Source organism: Argiope bruennichi, chromosome 10 (genome assembly GCF_947563725.1).
Source record: "Argiope bruennichi chromosome 10, qqArgBrue1.1, whole genome shotgun sequence".
NCBI lineage: Eukaryota > Metazoa > Arthropoda > Arachnida > Araneae > Araneidae > Argiope > Argiope bruennichi.
Genome location: NC_079160.1, coordinates 105,637,463 through 105,664,811, shown reverse-complemented (window position 1 = coordinate 105,664,811; position 27,349 = coordinate 105,637,463). Strand labels below are relative to the sequence as shown.

Sequence of the window (27,349 nt, the reverse complement as noted above, 5' to 3'; positions counted from 1 at the left end):
AGAATTGTTTAATCTCAACATCGAATTATTATGTACTAAATATTGATTATCTATTATTTTGCCCTTCGTAACTCTAATGGTCAAAATTTGTATGTTTGCACAGATCAAATACCCAATCAATTACCTAAAAGTATTAATTAATTACTCATATCGAAATAATATTAAGGTAAGAAATTCATTTGACTATTATTATTCTAATGCTTTTAATATTTTATTTCAGATATACTGTCAGGAATCTCCGGTAAGTTTCCTGGATCCTTCTTTGGATTTTTATCTTCTTACTTTGAATAAAGCTGGGCTTACAATCAGCCAATTATAAGATTCCAAAAAGTCACGCATGTTCGGAAGCACATGCTCTGAGAGAGCTGACGATATCAAGTTTTTGTCTCGATGGGACAAGTACTTGCTACTGTTAAGTTCTGTGGATGCGTGGTTTTACTGAATTGTTTGTAGCTGGCAAAGTATAAATTCACCTTTTTAGCAAACATGGAATTTTTTTGTAAAGCGAATTATCAATATGTCTTTAAGCCTAATATTAAAAAAATATATATTGCTTACAAAAATTAAGATATATTTTTTAAATATGAAGCAATAAAAATCAAGGATATTAGAAAAACAAAGAAATCAACAGAAATTACATGTTTGCACATTGGAAAGACATCTGGGAAATCTTCCAGTGCCCCTACCACATTTTCATATGGAAGATTTCTAGTTGAAGAATAAAGGAAGATTCTACAAAAGCATTTAGGCAACCTGAAACTACACATGCTTCTTTGCATTCATTTTTTTTCTTCTTAAACTTGAATGACTAAATAATTTATACGTGACATATCTATTGAGTTTGAATTGTTTCTATTTATTAGTATGCCAAGTTGTATTCTATTAATATAAATAAATTTTCAAGTCTTTTGCATAAGCAAATATCTTTATTTGGAATGTTACATGCTTTTCTAATTTATCTAATTTAATAAAAAATAAGCCAATTTTTACTATTTCATTTCTTTTTAAAATACACCTTGAGTTATGAGAGTAATATATTATGAAAGGGCAAATATTGCATCATTTTCCTAAACGAAAGGTGAAAGGAAAGGTCCGGAAAAAGAATGAGCTTATAATATAACAAAGTCATACCTAAATGAGAAATTTCTATAAATTTCTATTTTATCAAGTATATATTTCAAATTTAAAATAAAATGGCGGAAGCTTCTTGAAATTGTTTAGGAAAAAAATTACTTTCTGCCTCAATGACGAATTAAAAATGCCTGGATCCTACTATAACAACACAAATTAAGCTCGTTGATTTGATGTTTTATCAAAATATTTCATAAATTATTCAAACCCATACCTAAATGACAAACTTCTAGAAATTTCAATTTTATCGAGTATATATTTCAGAATAGAATAAAAATAAGGTCAACAGTTTTCTTGTTATTTGTTGGAAAAAAATTACTTTCTGTCGCTGTGACGAATTAAAAATACCTGGATCCCACTATAACAACGCAAATTAAGCTCGTTGCTTTAATCTTTTATCAAAATATTTCATAAATTATTCAAAACCATATATAATGAGAAATTTCTAGAAATTTCAGTTTTATCAAGTATATATTTCAGAATAGAATAAGAATAATTAGCGAAAGTTTCTTGAAATTATTAGGGGAAAAGTTAATTTCTGTCGCGGTGACAAATTAAAAATACCTGGATCCCACTATAACAACACAAATTAAGCTCGTTGTTTTAATCTTTTATCAAAATATTTCATAAATTATTCAAAACCATATATAATGAGAAATTTCTAGAAATTTCAGTTTTATCAAGTATATATTTCAGAATAGAATAAGAATAATTAGCGAAAGTTTCTTGAAATTATTAGGGGAAAAGTTAATTTCTGTCGCGGTGACAAATTAAAAATACCTGGATCCCACTATAACAACACAAATTAAGCTCGTTGTTTTAATCTTTTATCAAAATATTTCATAAATTATTCAAAACCATATATAATGAGAAATTTCTAGAAATTTCAGTTTTATCAAGTATATATTTCAGAATAGAATAAGAATAATTAGCGAAAGTTTCTTGAAATTATTAGGGGAAAAGTTAATTTCTGTCGCGGTGACAAATTAAAAATACCTGAAACCTACTATAACAACATAAATTAAGTTGTGGTTTAAATATTTTATCAAAATATTTCATTAGTTAATCAAATAATTAGTTTAGAAAATTATTGATACTTGTGCAATTACTAAAACTTTTGAATGTAATACATATGAAACATTTTATTACTTTTATCTAAATAATGGCTAGACTAGCTTCCAAGATAATTATTTTTTATTGCTAAATGGTTTAATGTTAAATGAAATAGATTGAATTATAAACTAAACGGTTGAAGAATACTGTTCTTAATTAAAAAGATAATTGTTTCTGCAATTATCTTTTTAATTGCATTTTTTTGGTAAATGATTACATATATTTTATATGCGAATAAAACATGAAAGTTATAATCAATTCATAAATGAATTAATATATTTTTGTCGAATAACTTCAGTTTTACTATTATTAAAGCTAATGAAATAAAGAGAATGATGGGTTTTTAGTATTGAAATATCCTACTCAGAGGATTTTTGAGAAAATATTAATGAATAGAAGAAAATATTAGAATTTCTTATCATGGTCTTAGAATTTCAAATGTGATAGCTTCCAAAATTAATTTTAATGTTAAAGTAAAATGCTAATAGTTACAAAAATTTTTGCCACCTATTAAGAAGCTCTAATTTTGATTTGTCAAAACAATTGTTTGAAAAACAATTTTTGACCAAATTTATTAAAATAAAAGAGGTAATTAAATTTTTACCTGAATGACTTATGGAATAAATAATTGACTTATGGAAAAAAGTCTGAATGACTTACGAAATAATTCATTCAGATTCTTATGAAAAATTACTATTTTATTATTAAAGCTGAAGAATATTTTTAAAATGCTATTTGAAAATTTTCTTATAACTCTAAAAAGTATCCAAATTTTGAAAAAAAGTTTGAAATATAAATCTGTAAAAAAATCATTATAATTATCACTTTGTTTTTATTATTTTATTTTTACTATATAAATATAGACTATTTAATATTTCACTATTCTTAGAGTATAAATAATATGTGAAAAGATATGTGCATACGGAGCATAAGTAATTTTAACTTGATGTTGGAAACACTAGACAAATTAATGCAGCTATTGCTCGAATTAAAAAATTATTCGTACCGAAAATCGTAATGATGATAAAAAATATCTTGAATAAAAAAATTCTTAACTTCAATTTTATATAAAAGATTTTTAACTTGGGCTTATTATAAAATGATAATTTTTTGCAGATATTTTTGAACAGTTCATAGGTAAGTCATTTACTTTTCTTCAGGTATTCAATTTCATTATGTTTACCAAACACTGACTGCTTTCTAGAATTTATTTTTATCCACACCTTTCAAAATCAAATTATTACAACTAAAAACGTGTTAATCAGTCTCAAGGCTCCAATGAGTTTCTTTAAAATGCGGAGCAATTAATTTCTTATCAATTTTATTTCAAATTAAAAATATTTCTTTTCTACACTAATCTGACCTCCGATTATGCGTTGTTATGTTCAAATACTTATGAATAGGAGACAGCTATAATTTCATCAAAAAATGAATCCAGAGTTTTTTTTAATTTGTTTGTTACCCATTTACCGTCAAATACTCAGCATCTGAATCTTCATAAAATGGCCATTATCAAAAAAGGAGAAAGCACTAATAATTTTTACATCACAGACGATCTTAGGACAATTTTCAGAAAACGATTTATTATGTTACTGCCGATTGTCGAATAGTAATAGAAGTACGACTTTCTACGTTCAAGTCTTTATAGAAGTCATTCTTTGGGACGACTTTCTACGTTCAATCCGGTGAAAGGGTTAAACATTATGAGAAACTAGAAAAAATACTATAATTCTAACAAGAAGGACTTTTGTCAGAGTAAAACATATTACATATATATTATTACAAAAAAATCCATTCTGATGGTGATAAGGTGAAAACTACGAAAGCATGAATAAATAAAGCCCCACCGTATACATAAGAATCGAACTTGCTGTAAATAGCATCACACAAGCAACAAATTGCTATAAAATAATCGCAAGAAGATTATAAGCTCAGAAACTACTCATTAGATAGCAACTCTAAAAAGCAACTCTAAACTATTCGTTTAAGCTCAATTTGACTAGTACCACTGACTCCTCTCATCTGTTGCCCCTGCTTTTTATAGCATCGAATTTTTATAACATCGAATATTCTAGAACAGATTCTAGAACTCGTACAATGCATCTACAGTTTTTTTTTTTTTTTTTTTTTTTTTTTTTTATGTTAAAACTAAATTTTACCAATTTCTCTGGCAGTCGATAACTTAACACAACTGGAATATCATGTTAATTCATGTATTGGTAAAACAAAATTCAAATGAAAGTTTTTATTTTTCATATCATGCGAATATCTATGTACTTTAATAGCAATGAAAAGTATTATTATTTTAAATATTTTAAAATACTGATATTATAAAAATGCTATTTATTTTCCAGAACCTCTTGCAGGTATGAAAATTTTCTTTCTACAGTATTTTTATATAATATTTTATTATATTATGACAGTAATTTTCGTAACCTCATTGATAATGAAGAAAATTATTTTAGTAAAATCAGAAAAATTATGAAAAAATCAATTTTTTTAAAACTTTATTATTTCTTAATCACTTCAAAAATAGAAGGATTTAGTGTATATTATATATTTTAGGAAATAATGTGCATACTTCAGGATTTTATATTTTATTATTAGATATTATGATAGAAATCAATACATAAGATATTATGATAGAAATATTATTAAAATTTCTCATTTTTGCATTTGAATTGCAAATCAAAATTCTCTTTAAACTTAAGTGTTTGTATTTCAACTTCGGTTTAAAGGATACGCATCAAAAATTATATTAACATTTTCGACTTGCTACATTTCATCTTCTTAGCTCTCTACAATTTTGAATTCTTGCATTGTCACGCAAGGTAGTTAATACGATTATATTCGGACCTTTCAATTGCTAAGCTTCATCTTCTTAAATTGTTATGATTTTGAATTTTTGTATTGGCACTCATATACTCTATGACTTAATCTTAACACTGATTTTTTTAATCTTATTTCAAATGTATGTATCTCTCACTTCAAAAGATGTATTAATTCCTAGGCCAATTTTGTGTTGTAAATTTATTCTGTACAATCTCTCAAATACAAAAAAAAAAACCTTGCGTTATTAGTTGGTGAGTTTACTAAAGAAGCGAAAAACTGAAAACATACAATGAGGCATGAATTTCATGTTTCCATAGGCATCTGCTGAGGAATTGCACTCAGTGTTTCATGGCGGAAGCTCCATGATTCGAGTTCTTGAATTAGTTTATATTTTGATCGGATATATTGAAACTCTCTGATATTTTAGGAATACGATTTGTCTAGATTTCAGTTTTAAGGATGAGAAAAATTGTTCACATAGGCCACATTTAATGAACGAATTTCTGAAAAAATAAGGATTTTAGCGTATGGATTATCCTAACATCATAGTAGCTATATCTAGATAATGCTTGGAAGAGTGACATTAAATGCTAAAAGGACTCATAAACTCCTTAAACGCCAGCATGAATTCCCATTGTAAAGGCTGAATAATTGTGATGAGATCATGTTCCCTATAGTAATTATCTTTGCATTTGTTTGCATTATTCTTGAATCTTCTGTTTCACACTTTCCACCATTTAGTACGTAGATCTCTTCTATCTGTGTAGATCCTAACATATGCATGAATCATATGCCATGTGTATAGACAAGAAAAGTTACATGGACATATATCATATATGTCGAGCATAAGAGCATTACATGGACCATTACCAAGTATATATACCATAAAAATTGCATGAACCATATACTATATGGGAAAACCATAATAATTGGATGGACCATATCATGTGTCACTAGAATAGACCATAACAGTTTCTTTTCATAATATCAGCCTATATACAAACCACATTTCAATAAAATTTGCACAGTAATTCTGAAGATAATGGACCAAAATTGGAAATTTCATAGTTTTGAGCAATAATGTAGCATATATGTTACAGTAAATGTGTTTAATTCAATGATTATATATAATTATAAGTAATTATTCATGATGATTATGTATAATTATGATAATTACAGGTATTATTCATGATCATTATGCATAATTATGATAATTACAGGTGATTGTTCATGATGATTATGCATAATTATGATCATTACAGGTGGTTATTCATGATGATTATGTATAATTATGATAATTAAGGTGATTGATTGATGGTTTGATAATTGTGATGACTATGTATAATTACAGGTGATTTTTTATTGATAATTAGGAGTAATCACCAGTAATTATGCTTATTCACCAATTTATTCCATTTACTGTAACATATACACTGAGAAAAAGAGAAAAATATGTGCATCGATTGAATTGTTGTGTGTTTTGTATAAGCTCCTTTATGTCGGTTCTTCACGAATATAAATCACCTGTACACTTTGTGCATAAAGCTGAAATATTTAAAAAAGTCTTGAATAAAATATTTTTTAAATAATGTATCTAATTTTAGTTAAAATATTTTATTTATGCTTAACATATGATATTCACTGGTTTTATTCAATGACTAGAACAGAAAAATAAAAATGTACCTCTGATAATATTTTACTAAAACTTATGTGCGATCTATAGATAAATAATGAGTTTCAAGTCTACTTCTTTAAACTTTAGCTAAAGAAGTATATTCATTTTTTAAAAGTTTTTTCAAGTGTAAATAGAGTAAAATAATAAAATAATGACTCATTTTTTTTTGTATTTTTTTTATTTTTAGGCATCTTGAAAAAGCTTACAGGTAAGACAACATAAATTTGAAACTTTAATAGCCCTTATATTTTTATAATCGTTTATTCTGATCGCTAAATATGAATTATATCGAACAATCCAAAATGATTTATTCGTTTTATATCTTACAGATGCAGTTGTAAGCAACAGCAGTGAGTAAACATTTTTAAAAATACAGTTTCATTTAACGCCATTTATATGTGTATTAACTTTTATAATAAAAATATCCTTTTTCTTTTAGTGGCCCTTAATAGTAATATTTGTAAGTACACATTTTATATGAATTAATATTATCTTGTAATGCAATAACAGTAACCTATATCTCAAACGTAACAATATATTGATCCAATGATCTATAGATAAATGACTCAATCACTGCATTGAAATCTAAAATATTAAGAAATAAAACCAGAAATATGAAATAATATTTTGAGAAATGAAATTATTTAGAGGGATTTAAAGGCCCCAAGATAAAATAAAAATAAATAATTTGCGAGAAATTAAATTGAAAATATACCATATGCGAAAAAAGTGGAGAAATGAAACAAGATTTCAATTTCTTAAAATGAGATTTTTATTGATGATAAAATTAATTAACCATGAGGTCTTCCTCTTGTTGGTTGAATGATATAACATAGGATAAAGCATCAGTCATGTTAATCTATTATAATTGTGCAGTGCATCTTCTCCAATTAGAACCTCATAAATCTTACCATGAATTCATTGCAATGCTTATTTAGTGCCTTTTGCAATGCTTATTTAATGCCTTTTGCAATGCTTATTTAGTGCCTTTTGCAATGCTTATTTAGTGCCTTTTGCAGTGCTTATTTAGCCCATATTCTGCCACGCCATCAGAACTGCTCAGCTAATGGCTAGAAAAATTGTGATTTCTCGTCCCTCAGATACGCTTTTAAATGGAAGATGATACGGCAAAAGCATGTAAATCTTTATTTCAACCATTGTTTGAAAATTTGCCATTGCCTGAAAATTTAGTAATTTAAAATTAAATTGCTAAAAATTTCGTAATTTAAAATTAAATTTCTGAAAATGTAGTCAAATTATTTTAAAGTAAATTATTTTAATTAGGTTTTGTCTAAAGTAAAGGAATATTTTGTTCGTTTTTTTTATTTATTTTCACAAGAAAATTCATAATTTAATTGATCAGATACATCTCTATGAGACAGATATTCCAAAGTTGATATATGATAAAAAAAACAAAGCAAACTGGTAAATTAGTACTCGGAAAAATTATTAATTAAAAATATATCGAAGTTAATTTTATTTTTACAAGTAAACAGAAGTTATTGCGAAGTAACATTATTGCGAAGGGAAATTATTTCCTTGTAGAATGAATCAGAAAGGTTTACATTTATTATTGGAGAGTTCAGAAAATAGTAACTGCTTCTTCATCATTAAAATACTATCTGCAAAATAGTGTCCTGTATGAGTATGTATGTGATAAAATGCCACCACATGAACCAAATATATGAGAATAAAATATAAAGTTTCCAAAAATGACAAGACAAAAAAAAAACCAACATGAAATTTATAAATGATATAACGATTGAAATGTACAATTGCGTCGGTAATGTACATTTTCCACCATTGATATGTCAATCAAAATGTGTAACTGCCATCGATGATATAACAATTAATCGATCAGTTTCCGCCAGTGATATAACAAGGAAATGTATCAATTAACATCCATCTACGAAATTAGTGCAACTATCACAAAATTGATTACAAAATAATTTCTGCGCACTGTCTAAGGAAAAATATAATTACCACTGCATGTTATTAGTTGAATAATTTCAATTACCTCTTTTATAACAAGACAATATTTTTCACTAAACACTATATATAAATTGCACAATGTAAAAGCCATTTGAAACATTCTACAAGGTTTATCGTTTAATATAATCGATACCAGTTTGGTTCATAGTTATTTCTTGGGTAATAGTTGCTAACTAAGAAAGAATCTACTGATTTGTTATTTAGATTCCTGACTGCTTATTATTCAGAATAATATACCTTCGGAATATCTAAACGCACATAAATAATTTTCGCATTATTTTAAATTTTCTCAATTTTTAAAAAACTATAATTTTCAATAAGTTTTTTTTAAATATCTAAACATATTTTGCAACAATGTTTATCATTGTTTTAGTTGTGTTTATATTCATTGATGATACTTAGTTGCGTTATGATGATATTGAATACATTTTATATTTGAAAGTTAAGATTACTATAATTAAGAACACGTTATTAAATATGATATTAAGATAGATGCATTAGATTCAAAATATTATTATGATACTATATATCAAAATAATGCTTCAAATTCTTAAAAAAATAATAATAATCTCCTTTACTTGCATGTTATAATATTTAAATTTTTAATTTATCCACAGTGGACCTTCTTCCTGATGAAGGATTAGGTTTGAAAAGTAAGTTTTTAATTTTTAATCCGTTCTTTTAATTTTATAACTTCCCAAAACTACGACATTTTTCAGAAATTTTATGTTTAAATGAATGAATATATATATTTATATGTATCTTTGGCAAAAAATGCCTTTAAAAACCAAATTTCAACTTTTTTCTGTAATAAATTTGTTATTTCAAAAATATATTAGATTTTCTATTCATTTAATCCATTCACTGCCATTTACGAGATATCTCATAGGAAACTTCTGTAAAATTAAGCGTATATAAATTTCGCTGGTAGTAAATGTGTTAAACGATAAAATTTTAGTTAAATCATTCATTTTATTACTAAATAGCAACTTAGCCGAAAACATACAAAAAAAATAGGGAAATGATAACTTTTATAAATAATAAAGACATTAATTTTTATATCTTTTGTATATAAGAATTAATGAATTCTAAATATTTAAATTATTTACTTGACAAAAAAGTTTTAAGTAAAAACAATTGACATAACGAATCCATTCTAAACTTATAAAATATCTTTTTTTCTTCTTCATTTCTATATGGAAAAACAACTGCAAATTGCATCACGTTTTTCCTGATGGATTATTTTGCATTGAACTAACAGAGACAGGCATCTTTATCATGTTTTTTCTTTAACTTTGAGAATTCGAAATTCACGGAATACTGAAATATCCCATTTCCTTTTTTGGAATTTAATTTTTTTTCAGAATAAAATTTAGAATTAAATTCAATAAATTTAAATCCCTCTACTTCCTCTAAAAACAAAATGGCAACGAATTTTCCATTAAATGACACTCATTTCCACGTATGGGATGGAATGTTGTATAGCCATTAATTATCAGCTGCATTGCACTGGGGAATTGGCTCAATTCTTCATTTTTTGTGAAGGAACTATTTCAGCATATAATGAATATATACTTCAGATATTTAACCAATCACTTATAATGGTCAGTTGGAAATTAGACAGAAATATTCGAGCGATCCCCATACTATGATCAAAAGTGCGTTTCGAGCTTTTCAGCACTGAAAGAGCATATCAAAAATGGACCAATTCTGGTTTCGAATTAATTATAAATATTAATGAGAGATATTTCGATTTTTTTTGATAAATAAATATGAATGCAGCCAGGCAGATAATTTGTTAGATAATTTTTCGAAATTGTATATTTTTCTCCAATGATGTGATATTAATGAAAGTAATAAGGGTTTTGTATATTAATTGTATTATAATTTCTCTTTTCAGAATCCTTTACAACGCTGTACAGTAAGTATATTTTGCTATTTTTTTCCATCTTATTGCGACATGAAAATTCTACAAATTTTTAATTGAATTTATATTTTAATTAATTTATTAAATATTTCAGTCATATAACTCAATTTATTTTATTTTATAATTAGCATCAAAAGTATTGCAAGATTCAAAAATTTAGGAAAAAAGTCAGACTTGGCAGCAATATAAAAGTTTTTAGCTGATTTATAATAATTTTTCAATATATTCCGAATCTATTAGAAAAGCCTTAATTCAAAATAAATTTATTTTGTTTATTTTGATATCCATGTTGGAATAAAACCATTAACCAATTAATTGTAAATTTTAGATATAGTTAAAAATATCCGGGAATTTTCATTTGATTATGTAAATATAAAAGTAAAAATATAAAAGACTGTTGTATGTTTCGGTTGCTTGTGCAATAACATTTGCAATCGGGACTTCCCGATGAAATTAGAAAATTTTGTCAATCGCTTGAACAACTACTTGTTGATTTTGATATTTTAATAATTTTCTTAAAGTTTTCCTTCTATAATACTAAGCCATTACCTTGCCTCTTGAAACTTATATGCATATCGTCTAGTCACTTGTAGATATTTTGTCTAATCAGTGTTATTGTATCATTTAATATGTCTTAGAGCTCATTTACATTCTAAAAATTCAGTGAAATTTCACATTTCAATGATTGCCTTTAGAAGCACTGATGAATTTATAATAAAATTTGGTATATAAACAGGATAAATGAAATAGAATAAATATATGTTGTACAGCAGATATTACCCACAGTCAAATTCGTGTCTATAGAATGAAATTGTAGAAGAAATGTTACAAAATTGAATTTTTTAAAAAATTGTTCTTTGCTGGTGTAATCCTCTCTTATAGATAAAATAGTTTTGAAAACATGAACATAATAGACAATTTCAGAAATGTGAAATTGATGAAAGATTATGGCTACAAATACGAATTCAGTAATAATCACACCCATTCCTCCAGAAATAGCACTTTCTTATATTTGATAACTCTACGAGGGGAGAGACGAATTGCTATCTTCCTCCCAAAATCATCCCAGATACTCATTACGGGTTTCAGTTTGGAGATCTAGTTGTCACTGCATGAGCAGAATATCTTTACTTTCTAGAAAGTTGTCAGTTGTCTTATGAGGACGAAATTTGCGTAGTTAAAATTTAATTCTCAGCACATTTCATCTCTAAAAAGGCAAAGAAAAGACCCAAAACACTCATCCAAATAACTAACAATAATAATTGATCGAAACTGAAAATTTTCTAAACGACGAAATTTTTCTAGACGACGATCTTTCTGGACGAAATTTGCGTAGTTAAAATTTAATTCTCAGCACATTTCATCTCTTAAAAGGCAAAGAAAAGACTCAAAACACTTATCCAAATAACTAACAATAATAATTGATCGAAATTGAAAATTTTCTAAATTTCAAACTCCAGTATATTCCTTTAAAAATGTAAAAAAGTTTTAAAAAAAGAACACAAAAGTGTTCGAAAATGTTCATAAATCTTGTATAACTTGATCAGAAAAATGAGATATAATAAAATTTAAGTCATAAGAAAGATGTTTGAAGTTTCACTTTTGCGTTATTTAGAGGTTAAATAAAGTAAGTTTTTTTCCAAGCAACATGTGTTCGATTTTCCTTGTATAGTTTTCTTCAACATGTATTTTAATATTAGTCTGCATTAAACTGTTTATAAAGTAAAAATTGCATTTCTTTTTTTCAGACAGTCTCGTTGATTTATCCTGTAAGTAAATATATCAATCGTTATAAATTAGTTAAATATAATTCTCAAATTTAAAAGTGTTAGATATTTTAAAGTTATTTAGGTTTTTTTCAATCCTATGCCATAATTTCATTAATTTGTATACAATCTGTGCATGCTTGGGAAATCTTCGTTGGCAACACTGAGTGAAAGAAAAACGTGTCAAAAACAAGAATAAAAGTTGTTCTATTTAGAAGTAGAGGTTGACTTCGCGAGAAGTGAGTACGCTGACAATACATGCACCGACCGGGTTTTTTTAATCAATTTTACTTTATCTTTTATAAAAATACTCCAAAAGGTGAGATACGTTCATGTGGTTTAAAAATAAATTCATGTCTTTAAGAAACCTGACTTTTTATTTTCAAGAGTGGTAGACAACAAAAAAAAATACATTTAAACTGGGTAATGAAGGCAATATAAAAAGAACTGTTTGACTAAATATTAAATAAAATGGATTAAAAGACCTGCAATTTATTGTTTATTTTTTATTTAAAATAAAAGTTTTCTCCTAAACGCTATATTTAAATTTCTCTAAACTTTTAAATAAGTACTGAAAACATCTTTGTAATATGTATATTATTAATTCCTGTTTTGTTAGTATTCTTCTTAAAAAGAAAGTGTTATCTTTAATAATAATGTTTTTCATTTTCGGAATTTGATTCAAAATTTATTGGATATATTTTTGAAAATAAATATAATTTTGAAATATAAATTTCGATCTAGAAATTTCACTTTTGCTACAGATTTTTTTTTCATGATAAACGGGCTTAAAATACTTAACTTTATCTCTGTGTGCAAAATAGTATTTGTCATAAAAAATTACAAAAATAATTATTATATTATGTATATGTAGATGCTGCAGTCAATTTCTTTCAAATTCTTGGAGGTGAAAAAGGTAAGTATATAATATTAAACATTTTTTTATTGTTCTGATATTTTGGTGCAATAATTATTTTGCTGCATGACAAATCGTTAAATAACCTCTTTTAAAAAAATAGATTAAAAAATCCACGAATGTATTTTGACGTTTAAAACTTGACTTTTTAAATTAATACTTTTTAAAAGTATTAATTTAAGAAAGATAATTTAATGACATGAATAAAATGATTATTAATGTTAGAAAATTAATTTTTGAATATATTTTATATATTAATATATTATTAAATTTGCACACTTATTTATTATATATATATTTATTTATTTATAATATTATTTTATTTATTTAGAAAGAGATAATTTCTTTCAAAACTTGAAAGATGCAACTAGTAAGTGAATTCATAATTCTTTTCTTTTCTTTTTTAATTGTGTTCAATTTGTTGAAGAATTTGTTAAAAGTTTTTCCCTAAATAAATAAATATAAAATCATTGATTAAGAAATTTTGACGTCACACTAAATTTTTCAAAAATATCACATTAAGAAATAATTTTCTCATGAGTAAAATAATTAATCATTATAAAATTAAAATAAAAGACTTATTTGATTTTTTTCTTTTAGGCGGATTGGAAGAAGTCCTTAAAAATTTGGGAGGCGGTAAGTATATCAATACTTTTTTTTTATTTATTAACTCATTACATTTGAGAAATTAAATGGAATTACAAATTTTGTTGCTTTACGAAAGCATACAAATTAATTAAGAAATTTGACATTTATATTTGTAATTGACATTTCAATCTGCTACTTTAAGAAGTCTATATTTAATAATTTTATATACATTTATTGAAATGCTGTGAATCAAAATAATGAAAATAACATTTATATTTTTATATATATTGGTGAACATTGTCACCTTAGCATATGGTGAACACATGGTTAGCATATGGTGCACATATGTCACATATGGTGAACATATGGTCACCTTAGCATAGAGCGGAGCAATTCTAAGTTTATTTAAAATGTTTATTTTTCATTGTTTTGTTCTCACATTTTAAAATGAAAATTGAAACTAACATTGAAATAAACATTGGAATTTGAAATTTATAATTCTAATTGATATTTCTGTAAGCGAAAAAGGTATACATTAAACCTAAAGTAGGATACACAGTGTATATTTGTGCAGCAGACGTTCAATGATAACAACATAGCTTCTATAAAAACAGTTTATTTCTTCATAAACATAAAGCTCTCCACTTCCAGCAAGGAAAATAATATTGAACTGTTAAAACAGATGAATAAAAATTGAAACAAACATTGAAATAAACATTGGAATTTGAAATTTATAATTGTAATTGATATTTCTGTAAGCGAAAAAGTTATACATTAAACCTAAAGCAGGATACACAGTGTATATTTGTGCAGCAGACGTTCAATGATAACAACATAGCTTCTATAAAAACAGTTTATTTCTTCATAAACATAAAGCTCTCCACTTCCAGCAAGGAAAATAATATTGAACTGTTAAAACAGATGAATAAAAATTGAAACAAACATTGAAATAAACATTGGAATTTGAAATTTATAATTGTAATTGATATTTCTGTAAGCGAAAAAGGTATACATTAAACCTAAAGCAGGATACACAGTGGATATTTGTGCAGCAGACGTTCAATAATAACAACATAGCTTCTATAAAAACAGTTTATTTCTTTATAAACATAAAACTCTCCACTTCCAGCAAGGAAAATAATATATAACTGTTAAAAACATATGAATAAATATTGAAACAAACATTGGAATTTGAAATTTATAATTGTAATTGATATTTCTGTAAGCGAAAAAGGTATACATTAAACCTAAAGCAGGATACACAGTGGATATTTGTGCAGCAGACGTTCAATAATAACAACATAGCTTCTATAAAAACAGTTTATTTCTTTATAAACATAAAACTCTCCACTTCCAGCAAGGAAAATAATATAGAACTGTTAAAAACATATGAATAAAAATTGAAACAAACATTGGAATTTGAAATTTATAATTGTAATTGATATTTCTGTAAGCGAAAAAGGTATACATTAAACCTAAAGCAGGATACACAGTGGATATTTGTGCAGCAGACGTTCAATGATAACAACATAGCTTTTATAAAAACAGTTTATTTCTTCATAAACATAAAGCTCTCCACTTCCAGCAAAGAAAATAATATTGAACTGTTAAAAACAAGTGAATTTTAAAAAAAATAGTTTACCATTTTACCCTGATCGTAGCTGAAGCTCCATCAAGTAAAACAGGGTGCAAGCGTACCCATGGCTTGCAAAATCGGAAATACGCCTTGATAACCTGATATGATCACTTTTGATTCGCAATGATCCTCACCTTGGTCGACCTTAAATACATTCAGTATTCGCATCTTTAGTGATGCCAACCGCGAGAGACATAACTTGGCAACGATCGGGTTCCAATGCATTTGAGATAGATCATGGAGTGAGATTGGGAAAAATACACAAGGACACTGCAAAACTTGGGTTTGAAAAATTATATATACAACAATTTCAAACTGTTACTTTAAGAAACTTATATTTAATGATTTTATAATTAAAATGTTCCTGGATAATTGAAGTGTTTCTGAACCATAAAATAATGAAAATTTCGTTTATATTTTTATATCTTAACCCCTTGCCTACCTCGGGCGTATATATACGTCTCTCAATCAATCAATGTGTTAACAGCCCCTGGCGTATATACAATTCTCGCAATTATATACGGATATATATACGTGGCACTGGGGACCTAATCTCGCAAGTTATTCTTGGCAGGTAAGGGGTTAAAACGGAATAGTCAATCTCCTTGACATAGAGAGTAATTATAAGTTTATTAAAAATATTTATTTTTCATTATTTTGTTCTCACATTTGGGAGCTTATACTGAATTTGATTAAAAAAATTTCTAAATATAATTCTTTTCACTAATTTATAAAACATAAAAAAATACCAAAGAAATTTCAATTTTACATTTTCAGCAAATTTATTAAACTATTAATTTCAAAGTAAAATATTATTTTTTTATCGTCCATGAATAAAATACTCATTGGTTGTAAAATATTATCAATGGCATTTATATTTATATATTTCAAGATGTAAAAATCAATTTGCTGGACATTGAAGACAGAAATGCTAACATTATAAACACTCTTTATTTTTCATTAATTTGAAACATTTGAAATATTATATTGATTTTTCAAAAATTGTTTTTTGTATTCATTTTATAACATTTTTGAAAATCGGTTTCATAAATTTCCCAAGAAATTTAAATTTCACATTTGTTACCGAATTATCAAAATATTACTGTGGGGAAAGGCAACGACCAGCATTAATACGAAAATATATTTATTATAATTAAAGGACAAAACATTACTATACTAACATAAAACATATAAAGATACAGGAGCGTGAGCTGTACGTTTTACAGACTCACTGCCCAACACTCGTCTGCCAATAATGGCGGGAAGACATCACGTGATTAATGACGTGACGCAACATGGCCAGCATGGCGCCATACAGGATACGGAATCTGTCAGCAGTTTCCACATTACTTTAAATAAAATATTTTTATTTCTTAAGAGCAAAATGATTATTAATTGCAAAAAATAAAGCATATGACATATTTTTTAAATTTTTTTTTTACAGATTTAGATATAGGAGGCAATATAGGTAAAGGATTGAAAGACTTCACTGGTAAGTAGATTAACAAAATAATAAATCGTTTATTTATCTCAAAATTGGTTATCAATTGAATTTTCTAAAACTTTGGTTAAATATCATTTTTCAATAAACAAGCTGTCATGAAATATTACGTAACTTTTTATATACTACGTTTAGACCATTTATATTAACGTCCCATTTTAAAGCAACACTAAGGCTATTTTGGGACTGACCTAGTAATTTTGGGCCGCGGTCAGATCAAGAGCATGGAACTGAGCCGGTGGCTCCCTCATAGGGTTTCCATACCATACTAAATGGAGGACGTTTGGCCTCGACGGATTTAGCGTGCACCAGCCTACTTACACGTCAGTTCTTTGGTGGTATCGAGTGTCGAGCCTGAAACCCTTCGGCTCCAAGGTCGTGACTTTCCAGGCTTCCGCAATTCCCCTTATCCTAAAACTTAAAATTTAATGTACTTCACTTACTGCGGAGATGTAAATTTTATGAACATTTTTCACTAATTTGACTCCACACTGAGCGCATTAATGTGAGCCCCCCCCCCAACAAAAATTATTAAATAGTCTGTTCCAAAAATTAAGCAAAAAAATTATTCGAGAAATTTTTATTTCACATCTGCAGTAGATTTGAAAAAAAAAATATATTATTTTAAAATGGATAATTTTATTTTCAATGAGCAAATTGCTTATCAACTAAAAAAAAAATACAGCATGTGACCATTTTATTTTTACATATTTAGATGGAGGAGGCAATGTAGTTAATGGGCTGAAAGACTTTGGTGGTAAGTGAATTAAAATTCTTCATTTATTTGTTTGAACATTGTGACAATAAGCTTAATTTTCTGAAAAGTTTGTTACATATTAATTTTTAATAAACTTTTTCACAAAGAATAATGCAAATAACGTTTAAATTTCTATATCTTAAGACGGTGAATTCAGTATTGGAAGAATATGTTAAGTCAATCAATATTACTAATTTTTCATTGATTTGTCCATATATTTAGGATATTATATTGAATTCTCCGAAAAGGAATCTAAATATTTGTTTGCAGAAAATATTTTAAAATAAATAGGGAACAAATAAAAATTGAATTCTGCTATCACAAATTTCAATTTATCATGTGATAACAATATTTTTTAAGTCACGTGGTATCGGTCCGATAGAAAAACATCACGTTCTCACATGACTCATATTTCTCAGTCACCAACATTTAGAAAAACCATGGTTTTTGACTATCTTCAAATTAATCGATTTTTAAATTATTTTTTTTATCAAAAAAATGTAGTTTTTTTTCATGAAAAACCAGTTTAAACAGGATTTAAACAATCCCGTGACTATCAAATTACGTATGCTTCGATATTTAAAAAATGAGTTTTTTTTTTTTTTCATTTCAAAATTGTTTAAATTTCAAAAAAAATTTAATAGTAAGAAAAGTTGAAAACTTTAAAAAATTACACACACACACATGCAACTTCGATAGCTCCTTCGCTGTTTCGCATTCATTCACACTTTCTTCTCGGTGCTTCTTCGAGCGATTACTTCTTACGACCCTGTCCTTTATTGGTCAGACAGGAGAATCGGGTGCATGGCGGGCGGACTTTCAAGCCACATTGTAACTTTTTGTTGGTTTAGGTTGCTAAATGTTGCAACCTTTTTTTTTATCATTTTCTAATAATCCTAAAAACGAAAAATTGATGCCTCAATAGGGATAAATCTCCAATTTTCTGCCCATACATGTTGATGCTTCAAAAACTTCAAACCATAACAGCATCGTGTTCTCACATGGTAAAATATAGCCTAAAAATTTATGTTTCCCAACTGCATAAGATTCATCAAATTATTACTTTGTTGGAATTACTCATTTGAATAATTTTATTTCCAATGACAATTTTTTATTAGGTGCAAAAAATAAAACATATAACCTTTTTATTTTTACATATTTAGATTCAGGAGGCAAGTTAGCTAAAGGGCTCAGAAATTTAGGTGGTAAGTTAATTAATAATCCTTATTTGTCTCAATATTTGGACTATAAATTGAATTTTCGAAATAAATCGATTAATATCTTTTTAATAAATATGTTATCAAAAAGAATATTTCATATAACATTTATATTTTTGTCTGTTCAGTCAAATAGATGAATAATGTTTATATTTCCTTGATATGACCGTACATTTAGGGCATTATACAGTGGATTAAAAAAAAATTTCAGAAAAGAGCTCTAAAAAAATTCATTCCAAAAAATTCTTATTTCTTCATTTATCGAAGTATTACATTCAAAAAGATAATTTTATTTTCTAATGTAAAATGCTTATTAGTTGCAAAAAATAAAACATATGATCTTTTTATTTTTCCAAATTTAGATGGCGGAATACGTGTAGCTAAAGGGTTACAAGACGTGAATGGTGAGTAAATTATTATTTTTTATTTTTCATTTGTCTGTCACAAGATTTGGGCAAATAACTGATATTTCTAAATAATTTATTTAATATTTCATATAACTAGCCTCCTATTACCAATTTGTTTGCCAAGATTATTGAGTTTTTAGCCTGGTAATTATTAATATCGGATGCATTTCTTAAAAAAAAATTATCATATAGTTTGATACTTAAACACATGAAAGTAGTTTACTGCAAATTATAAATTATAATTATACTACGAAATAAAAACGAAAGTAAAAATCCTGAGAGCACATGCTGGAATGATTTGTTGGAGAGTTTGAATTCCATCATAGCATTTAAAAGCTTTTTTTTTTAGGTAGTATATCAAATTAAATTAAAAATTTTAGCTAAGAAGTTAAATGAAAAATTATACAAAAATGAAATTTATATAATTTAAAAGGTAATTTTTTAGTTTTGTGGTAATACAAAAAGCATTTGTATAAGATAATTGTTTTAAAAGATTTGAGTATCAATTTTCGCACGCAAGTCATAACGATTACGGCAAGATTTAAAATTAATACACGTGCGCTAAAACTGAAAAATTTTTGAGAGATTTCTCGCCAAATGAGAATGTGACAGTTTTTTTACTGCAAATTTAAAAACCGTTTACTAGCATTTCTGGTATGTTGCCAATATTTCAGACTTTTAGAGAGTTTTTTTAGATAATTGGCGCGGTTTTAATATGTTTAAAGAGAAACAGTTTATTAATCTTATGTCTTACCACAATTATTTATCTGCCAATGGTTAAGCCTACTTTGCACTTGATTGAACTTTTTGTTTGAAGCCTATTTCTTGATTTCTTTTATGCCTTTTTTGGAGACATGGCGAACTATCGCCATAAAACATCTAATAATATTTTGGAGCTCCATTCATTAGCTAAGCGAAGTGTTTGATTCAGGACAGCTGCAAAAATATTCAGTGAATAAAACAGTCTACTGAGAGATGAACAATTCGTATGATATTTTATTTATATATAACTGTTTTGACTGATGCAATTTGACAATTAGTAATAAGTTCGATTTCTGTGCCACATACATTAGCGTTTTATATAAATAGTTTTTTTTTTTTTTTTTTTTTGCTAATTTCTCAGTAATTTTTTAATAATTATGTAGCCCACTATATATAACGATGTTTTTATTTTTATTTCTTAAGACGAAGAATTCAAACTTTGGCAGATATGCTAAATTAATAAAAATTGATTTCTCATTTATTTGTCTCCCTGAACTCAATGGAAAAGTTAAGAAAGCAGCCCAAAGAAATTTTTATTTCACATTTATAACAAATTATCAAAACATTATTCAATAGAGGATAATTTTATTTGCCATGAACAAACTGCTAATAAAATTTGTAACAGTTAATAGACTGCAAAAAATTAATATTTGTCCTTTCTATTTTTACATATTTAGATGGAAGTGGTTTATTTAAAAAAATAAAAGACTTCGGTGGTAAGTAAATTAATGCTTCTTAATCCTCATTTATTTGTCTCAACAATGTAGTAATAAACTGCATTTTCTAAAGCATTTACTAACTATCCATTTTCAAAAATCATGCCAAAGTAAAGAATGTAAATGACTTTTATATCTTTTTATTTTAAGACTACGAATTCAATGGATTTTCCTTAGAAGGTGGATATGTTATTTTAATAAATATTGTTTTCCTGTTTCATTGAATTTATCCTAAAGTTAGGGCATTATATTGAATTTTCTGAAAATATTATTATTTTTTTTAGAAAATAGATAAAGGAAATAGCTAAATAAATTTTTGTTTTACATTTGTAACAGATTAGTAAAAATTTTACTTCATATTTTATTTCATATTTACTGAATGATTATTGGTAGCAAAAAATAAAGATATGACCTTTTTATTATTACATATTTAGGTGGAGGAATCAAAGCACTTAAAGGATTAAAAGATTTAAAAAGTGAGTAAATTTATATTATTTATTCTTTATATTTTTGCCTAAATATTGGCGCAATGAGATGAAATTTTCTGAATAATTTGTTAAATATGCTTTTTCAATAAACGTGTAATATAAAATTTATTATTTATTAATTAAGACATATATTTTTAAATCCTAATGAAGAAAATTCAAAATATTATAATATAATATATAATTTTCATTGATTTGAATTAGCATTTACATTAAATTCCCATAAAAAAAGTTAAAAATTCACTTTTAGAAAATAAGTAAGAAAAGTAGTTCAAAAAAATTAAGTAATTTCTATTTCATATTTATACTAGATTTATAAAATTATTACTTTAAAAAGGATCATTTTATTTCCTATAAATAATTTGCTTATCAGCTACAAAAAAAAATTGCCTTCTTATTTTTACATTTAGATTCAGGAGACAGTGCATCTAAAGGGCTTAAAGACTTGCAGGGTGAGTAAATTTATATGGTTTTCTTCCTTCCTTTATTTTTTTTAACATTTGGGAAGAAAATTGAATTTTCTGAAACATTTGTTCAACATCTTGATAATATTTTAATGTGTTAGAAAGTTGAATATTCTGAAACATTTGTTCAACATCTTGAGAATGTTTTAATGTGTTAGAAAGTTGAATATTCTGAAACATTTGTTCAATATCTTGAGAATGTTTTAATGTGTTAGAAAGTTGAATATTCTGAAACATTTGTACAACATCTTGAGAATATTTTAATGTGTTAGAAAGTCGAATATTTTGAAACATTTTTTCAACATCTTGAGAATATTTTAATGTGTTAGAAAGTTGAATATTCTGAAACATTTGTTCAACATTTAGAGAATATTTTAATATTTCAGAAAATTTAAGTTTCTGGAACATTTGCTCAACAACAAACTTATAGCGTAAAGAATACTGCAAGTGGCGTTTATATCATTTTCATCCGAAAACAAAATTCAAGCTACTTGGCATGGGAATCGGAAATGCTGGTTTGGGGAATATTATTTGTTTTTTAATGATTGGACACTATACTGCGGAATTTATTCTGAATTCAGTAAAACATTTATTAAATATTCTTTTTTCAGAAAAGAGATAAAGAAAATGACCCAACAATTACTGTTTCATATTTGCGTTAGATTTATAAAAATTACTTTAGAAAGGATAATTTTATTCCCATGAATAAAATCTTAATTATTTACAAATAATACAACTTGTCCATTTTATTTTTATCTGTTTAGATGGTGGAGGCAATGTAGTTAAAGGGTTGAAAGATCTAGGTGGTGAGTAAATTTGTATTGTTTTGTCTTCATTTACTTGTCGCGAAATTTGGATAATAAGCTGATTTTTTTTTTTTTTTTTTTGAAAAATTTGGTAAATATTCTTTTTTTCATTAATAAATTAAAATATAAATGATATATTTTAATACTTACTTACTTATAAATATAAGTCAGAAAAATAAATATATATCCTTCCATCATATACTTTTAATAAAAATACATAAATTAAGCATTTTTACTTTCTTATAGGAAGTAAATTTTCAATTTATTATTTCAAAAAGAACATTTTTGTTTTATCTTCGTGAGCAATTATTCAAATGATTTTATTTTTATTGAATTTGAGGGATTCAGTTTGAGTATCTCAGATGGTGAACCATCACTATTTTTTTCATTTATTTCTTCTCAGATGTGCAACATTAAATCAAATTCATTTTAATTTTTTTGCCTTTTAATTCATAAGATTTATTTACAATGAAAATTTTAGACATTTCAAAGCTATATGGAAGAGTATAAGTTCTTGAAATTCCTAAACGCAGCTTATTCGTAACCTCCATTTGAAGAGGAGATAGGGTTTTAGAATAACCAAACTAAATCTACAAGAAATGAAATAGAAATTCAAATATGTAAATAAATTCTTGAAATCAAATATTTATAAAAATTCTCCTGAATAAGCTTTTTACAAGTCGAAATTCCAGTTTGTAAAGAGTAAAATTAGTTAGGCAATTGAGATTAGGTGGAATGAGGATAAAAAATTTTTACATTTTGAAAGAATTCTGTGATTTATAATAACAAATCCCTGAATGCAGATCATTCGTAATTGCATTTGTATTAGGAAATATGGATTTAGAATGGCCAAATAAAATTTTCAATCTATGAAATAGAAATTCAAATATACAAATACATTTTTGGAATCAAAATGAAAAAAAAAATCCCCTGAATCAGTCTTTCACAAGCCGAATGGCTGATACCAGCTTGTAAAGAGTAAAATTAGTTAGGTAACCGAGATTAGGCGGAATGAGGATCAAAACTTTTTACATTTTGAAAGAATTCTGTGATTTATACTAATAAATCCCTGATTGCAGATCATTCGTACCTTCATTTGAAGAAGGGAATAGGGATTTAGAATGGTAAAATAAAATTTTCAATCTATGAAACAGAAATTCAAATATACAAATAAATTTTTGGAATCAAAATTAAAAAAAAATCCTTAGTGAATCTTTTACAGGTCGGAAGACTGATTCCAGTTTTTAAAGAGTAAAATTAATTAGGTAATTGAGATTAGGGGAAAGGGGATCGAACATTTTTTACACTTTGAAAGAGTAACGGCTTGATAGAATTCAGTAATTTTTGATAATAAATCACTAAATGCAGGTCATTCAAAACCTTCATTTGAAGAATAGAATATGGTTTTTTAAATGACCAAATCAAATAATTTTCAAAAAATGGAATAGAAATTCTAATATATAAATAAATTTATGAATCAAAAGTAAAAAATTCCTCCTGTTGACAAGTCAAAAGGCTATTTCCAGATTGTAAAGAGTAAATTTAGTTAAATAATAGAGATTAGGTGGAATTGGAATAAAAATATTTAAAGAATAACATCTTTGAAATAAGAATAACAGCTTTGAATAAAGAATGACATGTTATTCTTTGAATAAAGAATAACAGCTTTGAAAGAATAAAAGCTATAGCATTATAACCATCTGTTATTTTTTTCTCTACATTTAGACATAGGAATTCTTTTTTTAATTCTTTGAAAGCCATTAAATGTTCTGAGAAAATCTCATCACATATTATTGTGGGAGATGAAAACTCCTATCAAATTAAATATTAAAATGCATTTCTTCAATTTGTAATTACATGAAAAACAATAAAAATACAAGATCATAATATGATCAACTATTCTGAAGACTAGCAGCCATATTTTTTCTCTTTATTATGAATTAGACTAATTCAGTTCAGAGCACGGTTTTTTTTAACTTCCTCTTCTAACCTTATTTTCAAGGCTGTAGAGCCGTCTATTGGCAAAAGTTTAAATTGACATTCAAATCAAGTAGCCTTATTAGCACTTCACTTATTACCATCAGATATCTTATATATGATATCTAAATTACTTCATAAATCTTTTAAATGATACTTAGAACTCTACATGATATTTATCAAGAGATGTATTTAAATTTAGAAAAACACTTAACTTATATAACTGTCGTTTCTTAGGTAAAATTTGAGTTGTAATATTCCAGGTATAAATCTTCCGTTTTCATTCACATAGATGTAGAATAGGCGATAGATGCAGAATTAAATATTTGATGTTTCATAGACAAATTATTTTATATTTCTATTCATATTAATGTTGTAAGAAGTGAAACTTAAATTTTGATGTTTTGATTTTTTTTCTAGGTTTTTAATTAAAAGAAGACTACGAACGAAAATGGTGCAGGAATGGTCCCGATTCTTTTGTTTATTAATTAGAACTTTTTTTGTACAAAGTGATGTTTGCAATTAAATTTATGTCACTTCAATACTGAACTACGGCATCAATAAAAAGCATTTAAGAAATTGGCAAAATAGTGTTAAGTTTGATTTCTTTTTACCATATTTTTGAGCTATGCAGAAACCACATGAGAATACAAACTTTCCACATGAGAATACTTTCACACCGTATATTTCCAAGTGAATTTTATTGGTTCATTTATCTATTTCTTGTTTCTTATATAATAAAGACATTGCATGGTTATGTTCTGCTATTCAAGATTGTGGTAGCGTAATAACAGTGGTGGAATATTAGCTTCATCTTTTCTTAATGTGTATTAACATACCGTTTTGAAGTCCCCATCTCTCCTCTATGATACCTCAAATTTGGGAATGAGAAGCTTACGGTATTGTGGTTGGTTCTCGCTGTTTTAGTGGATATAAAAATGTTGTGCTGTGGCTACTTCCTACCTATGTCGGAATGTACCTCCTATGGGAGGGTTTGTACCGTCGCCGGTGATGACGCTGAGAACTTAACTTTAGTTCCCTTAAATGCCGTCGTAGAAGTCTGATCATTCAGATTTTCCCATGTATCTTCGGGCGGGTCTGAATTGTTAGATATGATGCAATTTTAAAGCTTTTTATGACATTTTTTAACATAATTTATTGGACTAAACTTCAATTTATTTTTCCGCGGGAAGTTATAATTTGTACACTACCAAAAACAATGACTCGCATTGTTAATATTGTTACGTAAGAGCAAAATGAGTGAAATTTTTCCCTTAAGGCTTTCACTAAAAGTTTCTATTAGGATTTGGGCCAGTTTAGGAAAGAGAAAAAATCTTAAGCATCTTGTTTGATAGGAATGTATAAGTGTCAGGTATTTTTATCCTTTCTTCTAGAATGTGGGAAGTATATATATATATATATATATATATATATATATATATATATATATATAGAGAGAGAGAGAGAGAGAGAGAGAATTTACAGTAAATAACATTTATAAAACAATTCATTAATTAACTTTTTATACAATTCTAAATGTCATTTGATAAAGCATTTCGTGGATTTTAACTGCACAAGGTTATTCGAGAATATTTAAAACAGTTACATAAAGAAGATCCAAATAAAAAACAAAAATATGGTAATATTCTTACAAAGGGCTTCGTTTTTTAATCAGGGCATCGCATTTGATTAATCACTTGACTGAGCAGTGAAAAGATTATGCAACAAAATACGTTTACTGCTTATGGTTTGGCACGAGTGAGATGGTGAAAATCGTGAAGAAGTAAGTTGTTTGTCTTCAGGAATCTATTCATGTTTATTGTATGGATATAAACTGGAAAAAAACAGCACATTTATATTTCAGACAATGCCTCGAGAATTCTTATAAGTAGAAATCTTAATCGCCGCTACAGTTACTGTTCAAAATGAAAACGATATAATATTTGCATCATCTCTATAAAAAGTGGCCATTGCAAAGCACAATTTTACTTTTTTATTTTTTCTTGGCTGTGATGTTATAAATCCAAAGTAGGCAAAAATAATTCTAAAAAAAATACGTTTGATTGGTTTTCAAGCAGATGTATAATTGCAATACTTCATTTCTTTTTACATTTTCTTTTAACTGACTGCATCAACCGTTTTTTAAAAAAATGACAGAATGAAGGAAATAATTGCATTAATCGAAATATTCGATTTTAATGAATCTTCATGATATAGACCTTTATGAATCTAAAAAAAAAATCATGTTTGGGATTACATTTATCTGTCATCCTGTGAATGCAATTACATTAAATAGCAATGATTTACATAAATGAAATTTAGTATGTAATATTTGCAAAAAAAATTTTAAGTAAATTTTGGAAGAAATCTTACAAGAGAAGTTGAGATATTTTTAATAATATGAACAGGTAGACATTAAAAATAATATACTACAGAGATGAAATTCAGTATAAGGTTTTAATAACCAGCTCTGTATCAAGATCTTAACAAAATAGGCTCTCTAATTGATTGTCTGTTAATGAGTAATTTTATATGAAAATGGTTAAAATGAGCTAAGAAATCATTATGCTAAATTTTAACCGAATAGGTCCTCTAATTAACTGTTTGTTGAGCTCTGTATCAAGATCTTAACAAAATAGGCTCTCTAATTGATTGTCTGTTAATGAGTAATTTTATATGAA

The 27,349-nt window shown here is 26.4% G+C and overlaps 1 protein-coding gene across 1 annotated transcript; it reads left to right on the top strand.

The window, feature by feature from the left end:
• Positions 1-225: 225 nt before the first annotated feature.
• On the top strand, positions 226-25,256 carry LOC129988754 (uncharacterized). The gene is made up of 21 exons (XM_056097021.1): positions 226-241; positions 3,361-3,381; positions 4,599-4,610; positions 6,939-6,959; positions 7,081-7,101; positions 7,191-7,211; positions 9,361-9,396; positions 10,644-10,664; positions 12,419-12,439; positions 13,311-13,352; positions 13,684-13,722; positions 13,953-13,988; positions 17,021-17,068; positions 17,793-17,834; positions 18,998-19,039; positions 19,414-19,455; positions 20,898-20,936; positions 21,371-21,412; positions 21,832-21,873; positions 22,650-22,691; positions 25,089-25,256. Coding segments are annotated over exons 5-21 (564 nt in total). The 5' UTR covers positions 226-241; positions 3,361-3,381; positions 4,599-4,610; positions 6,939-6,959; positions 7,081-7,100; the 3' UTR covers positions 25,097-25,256.
• Positions 25,257-27,349: the final 2,093 nt, after the last annotated feature.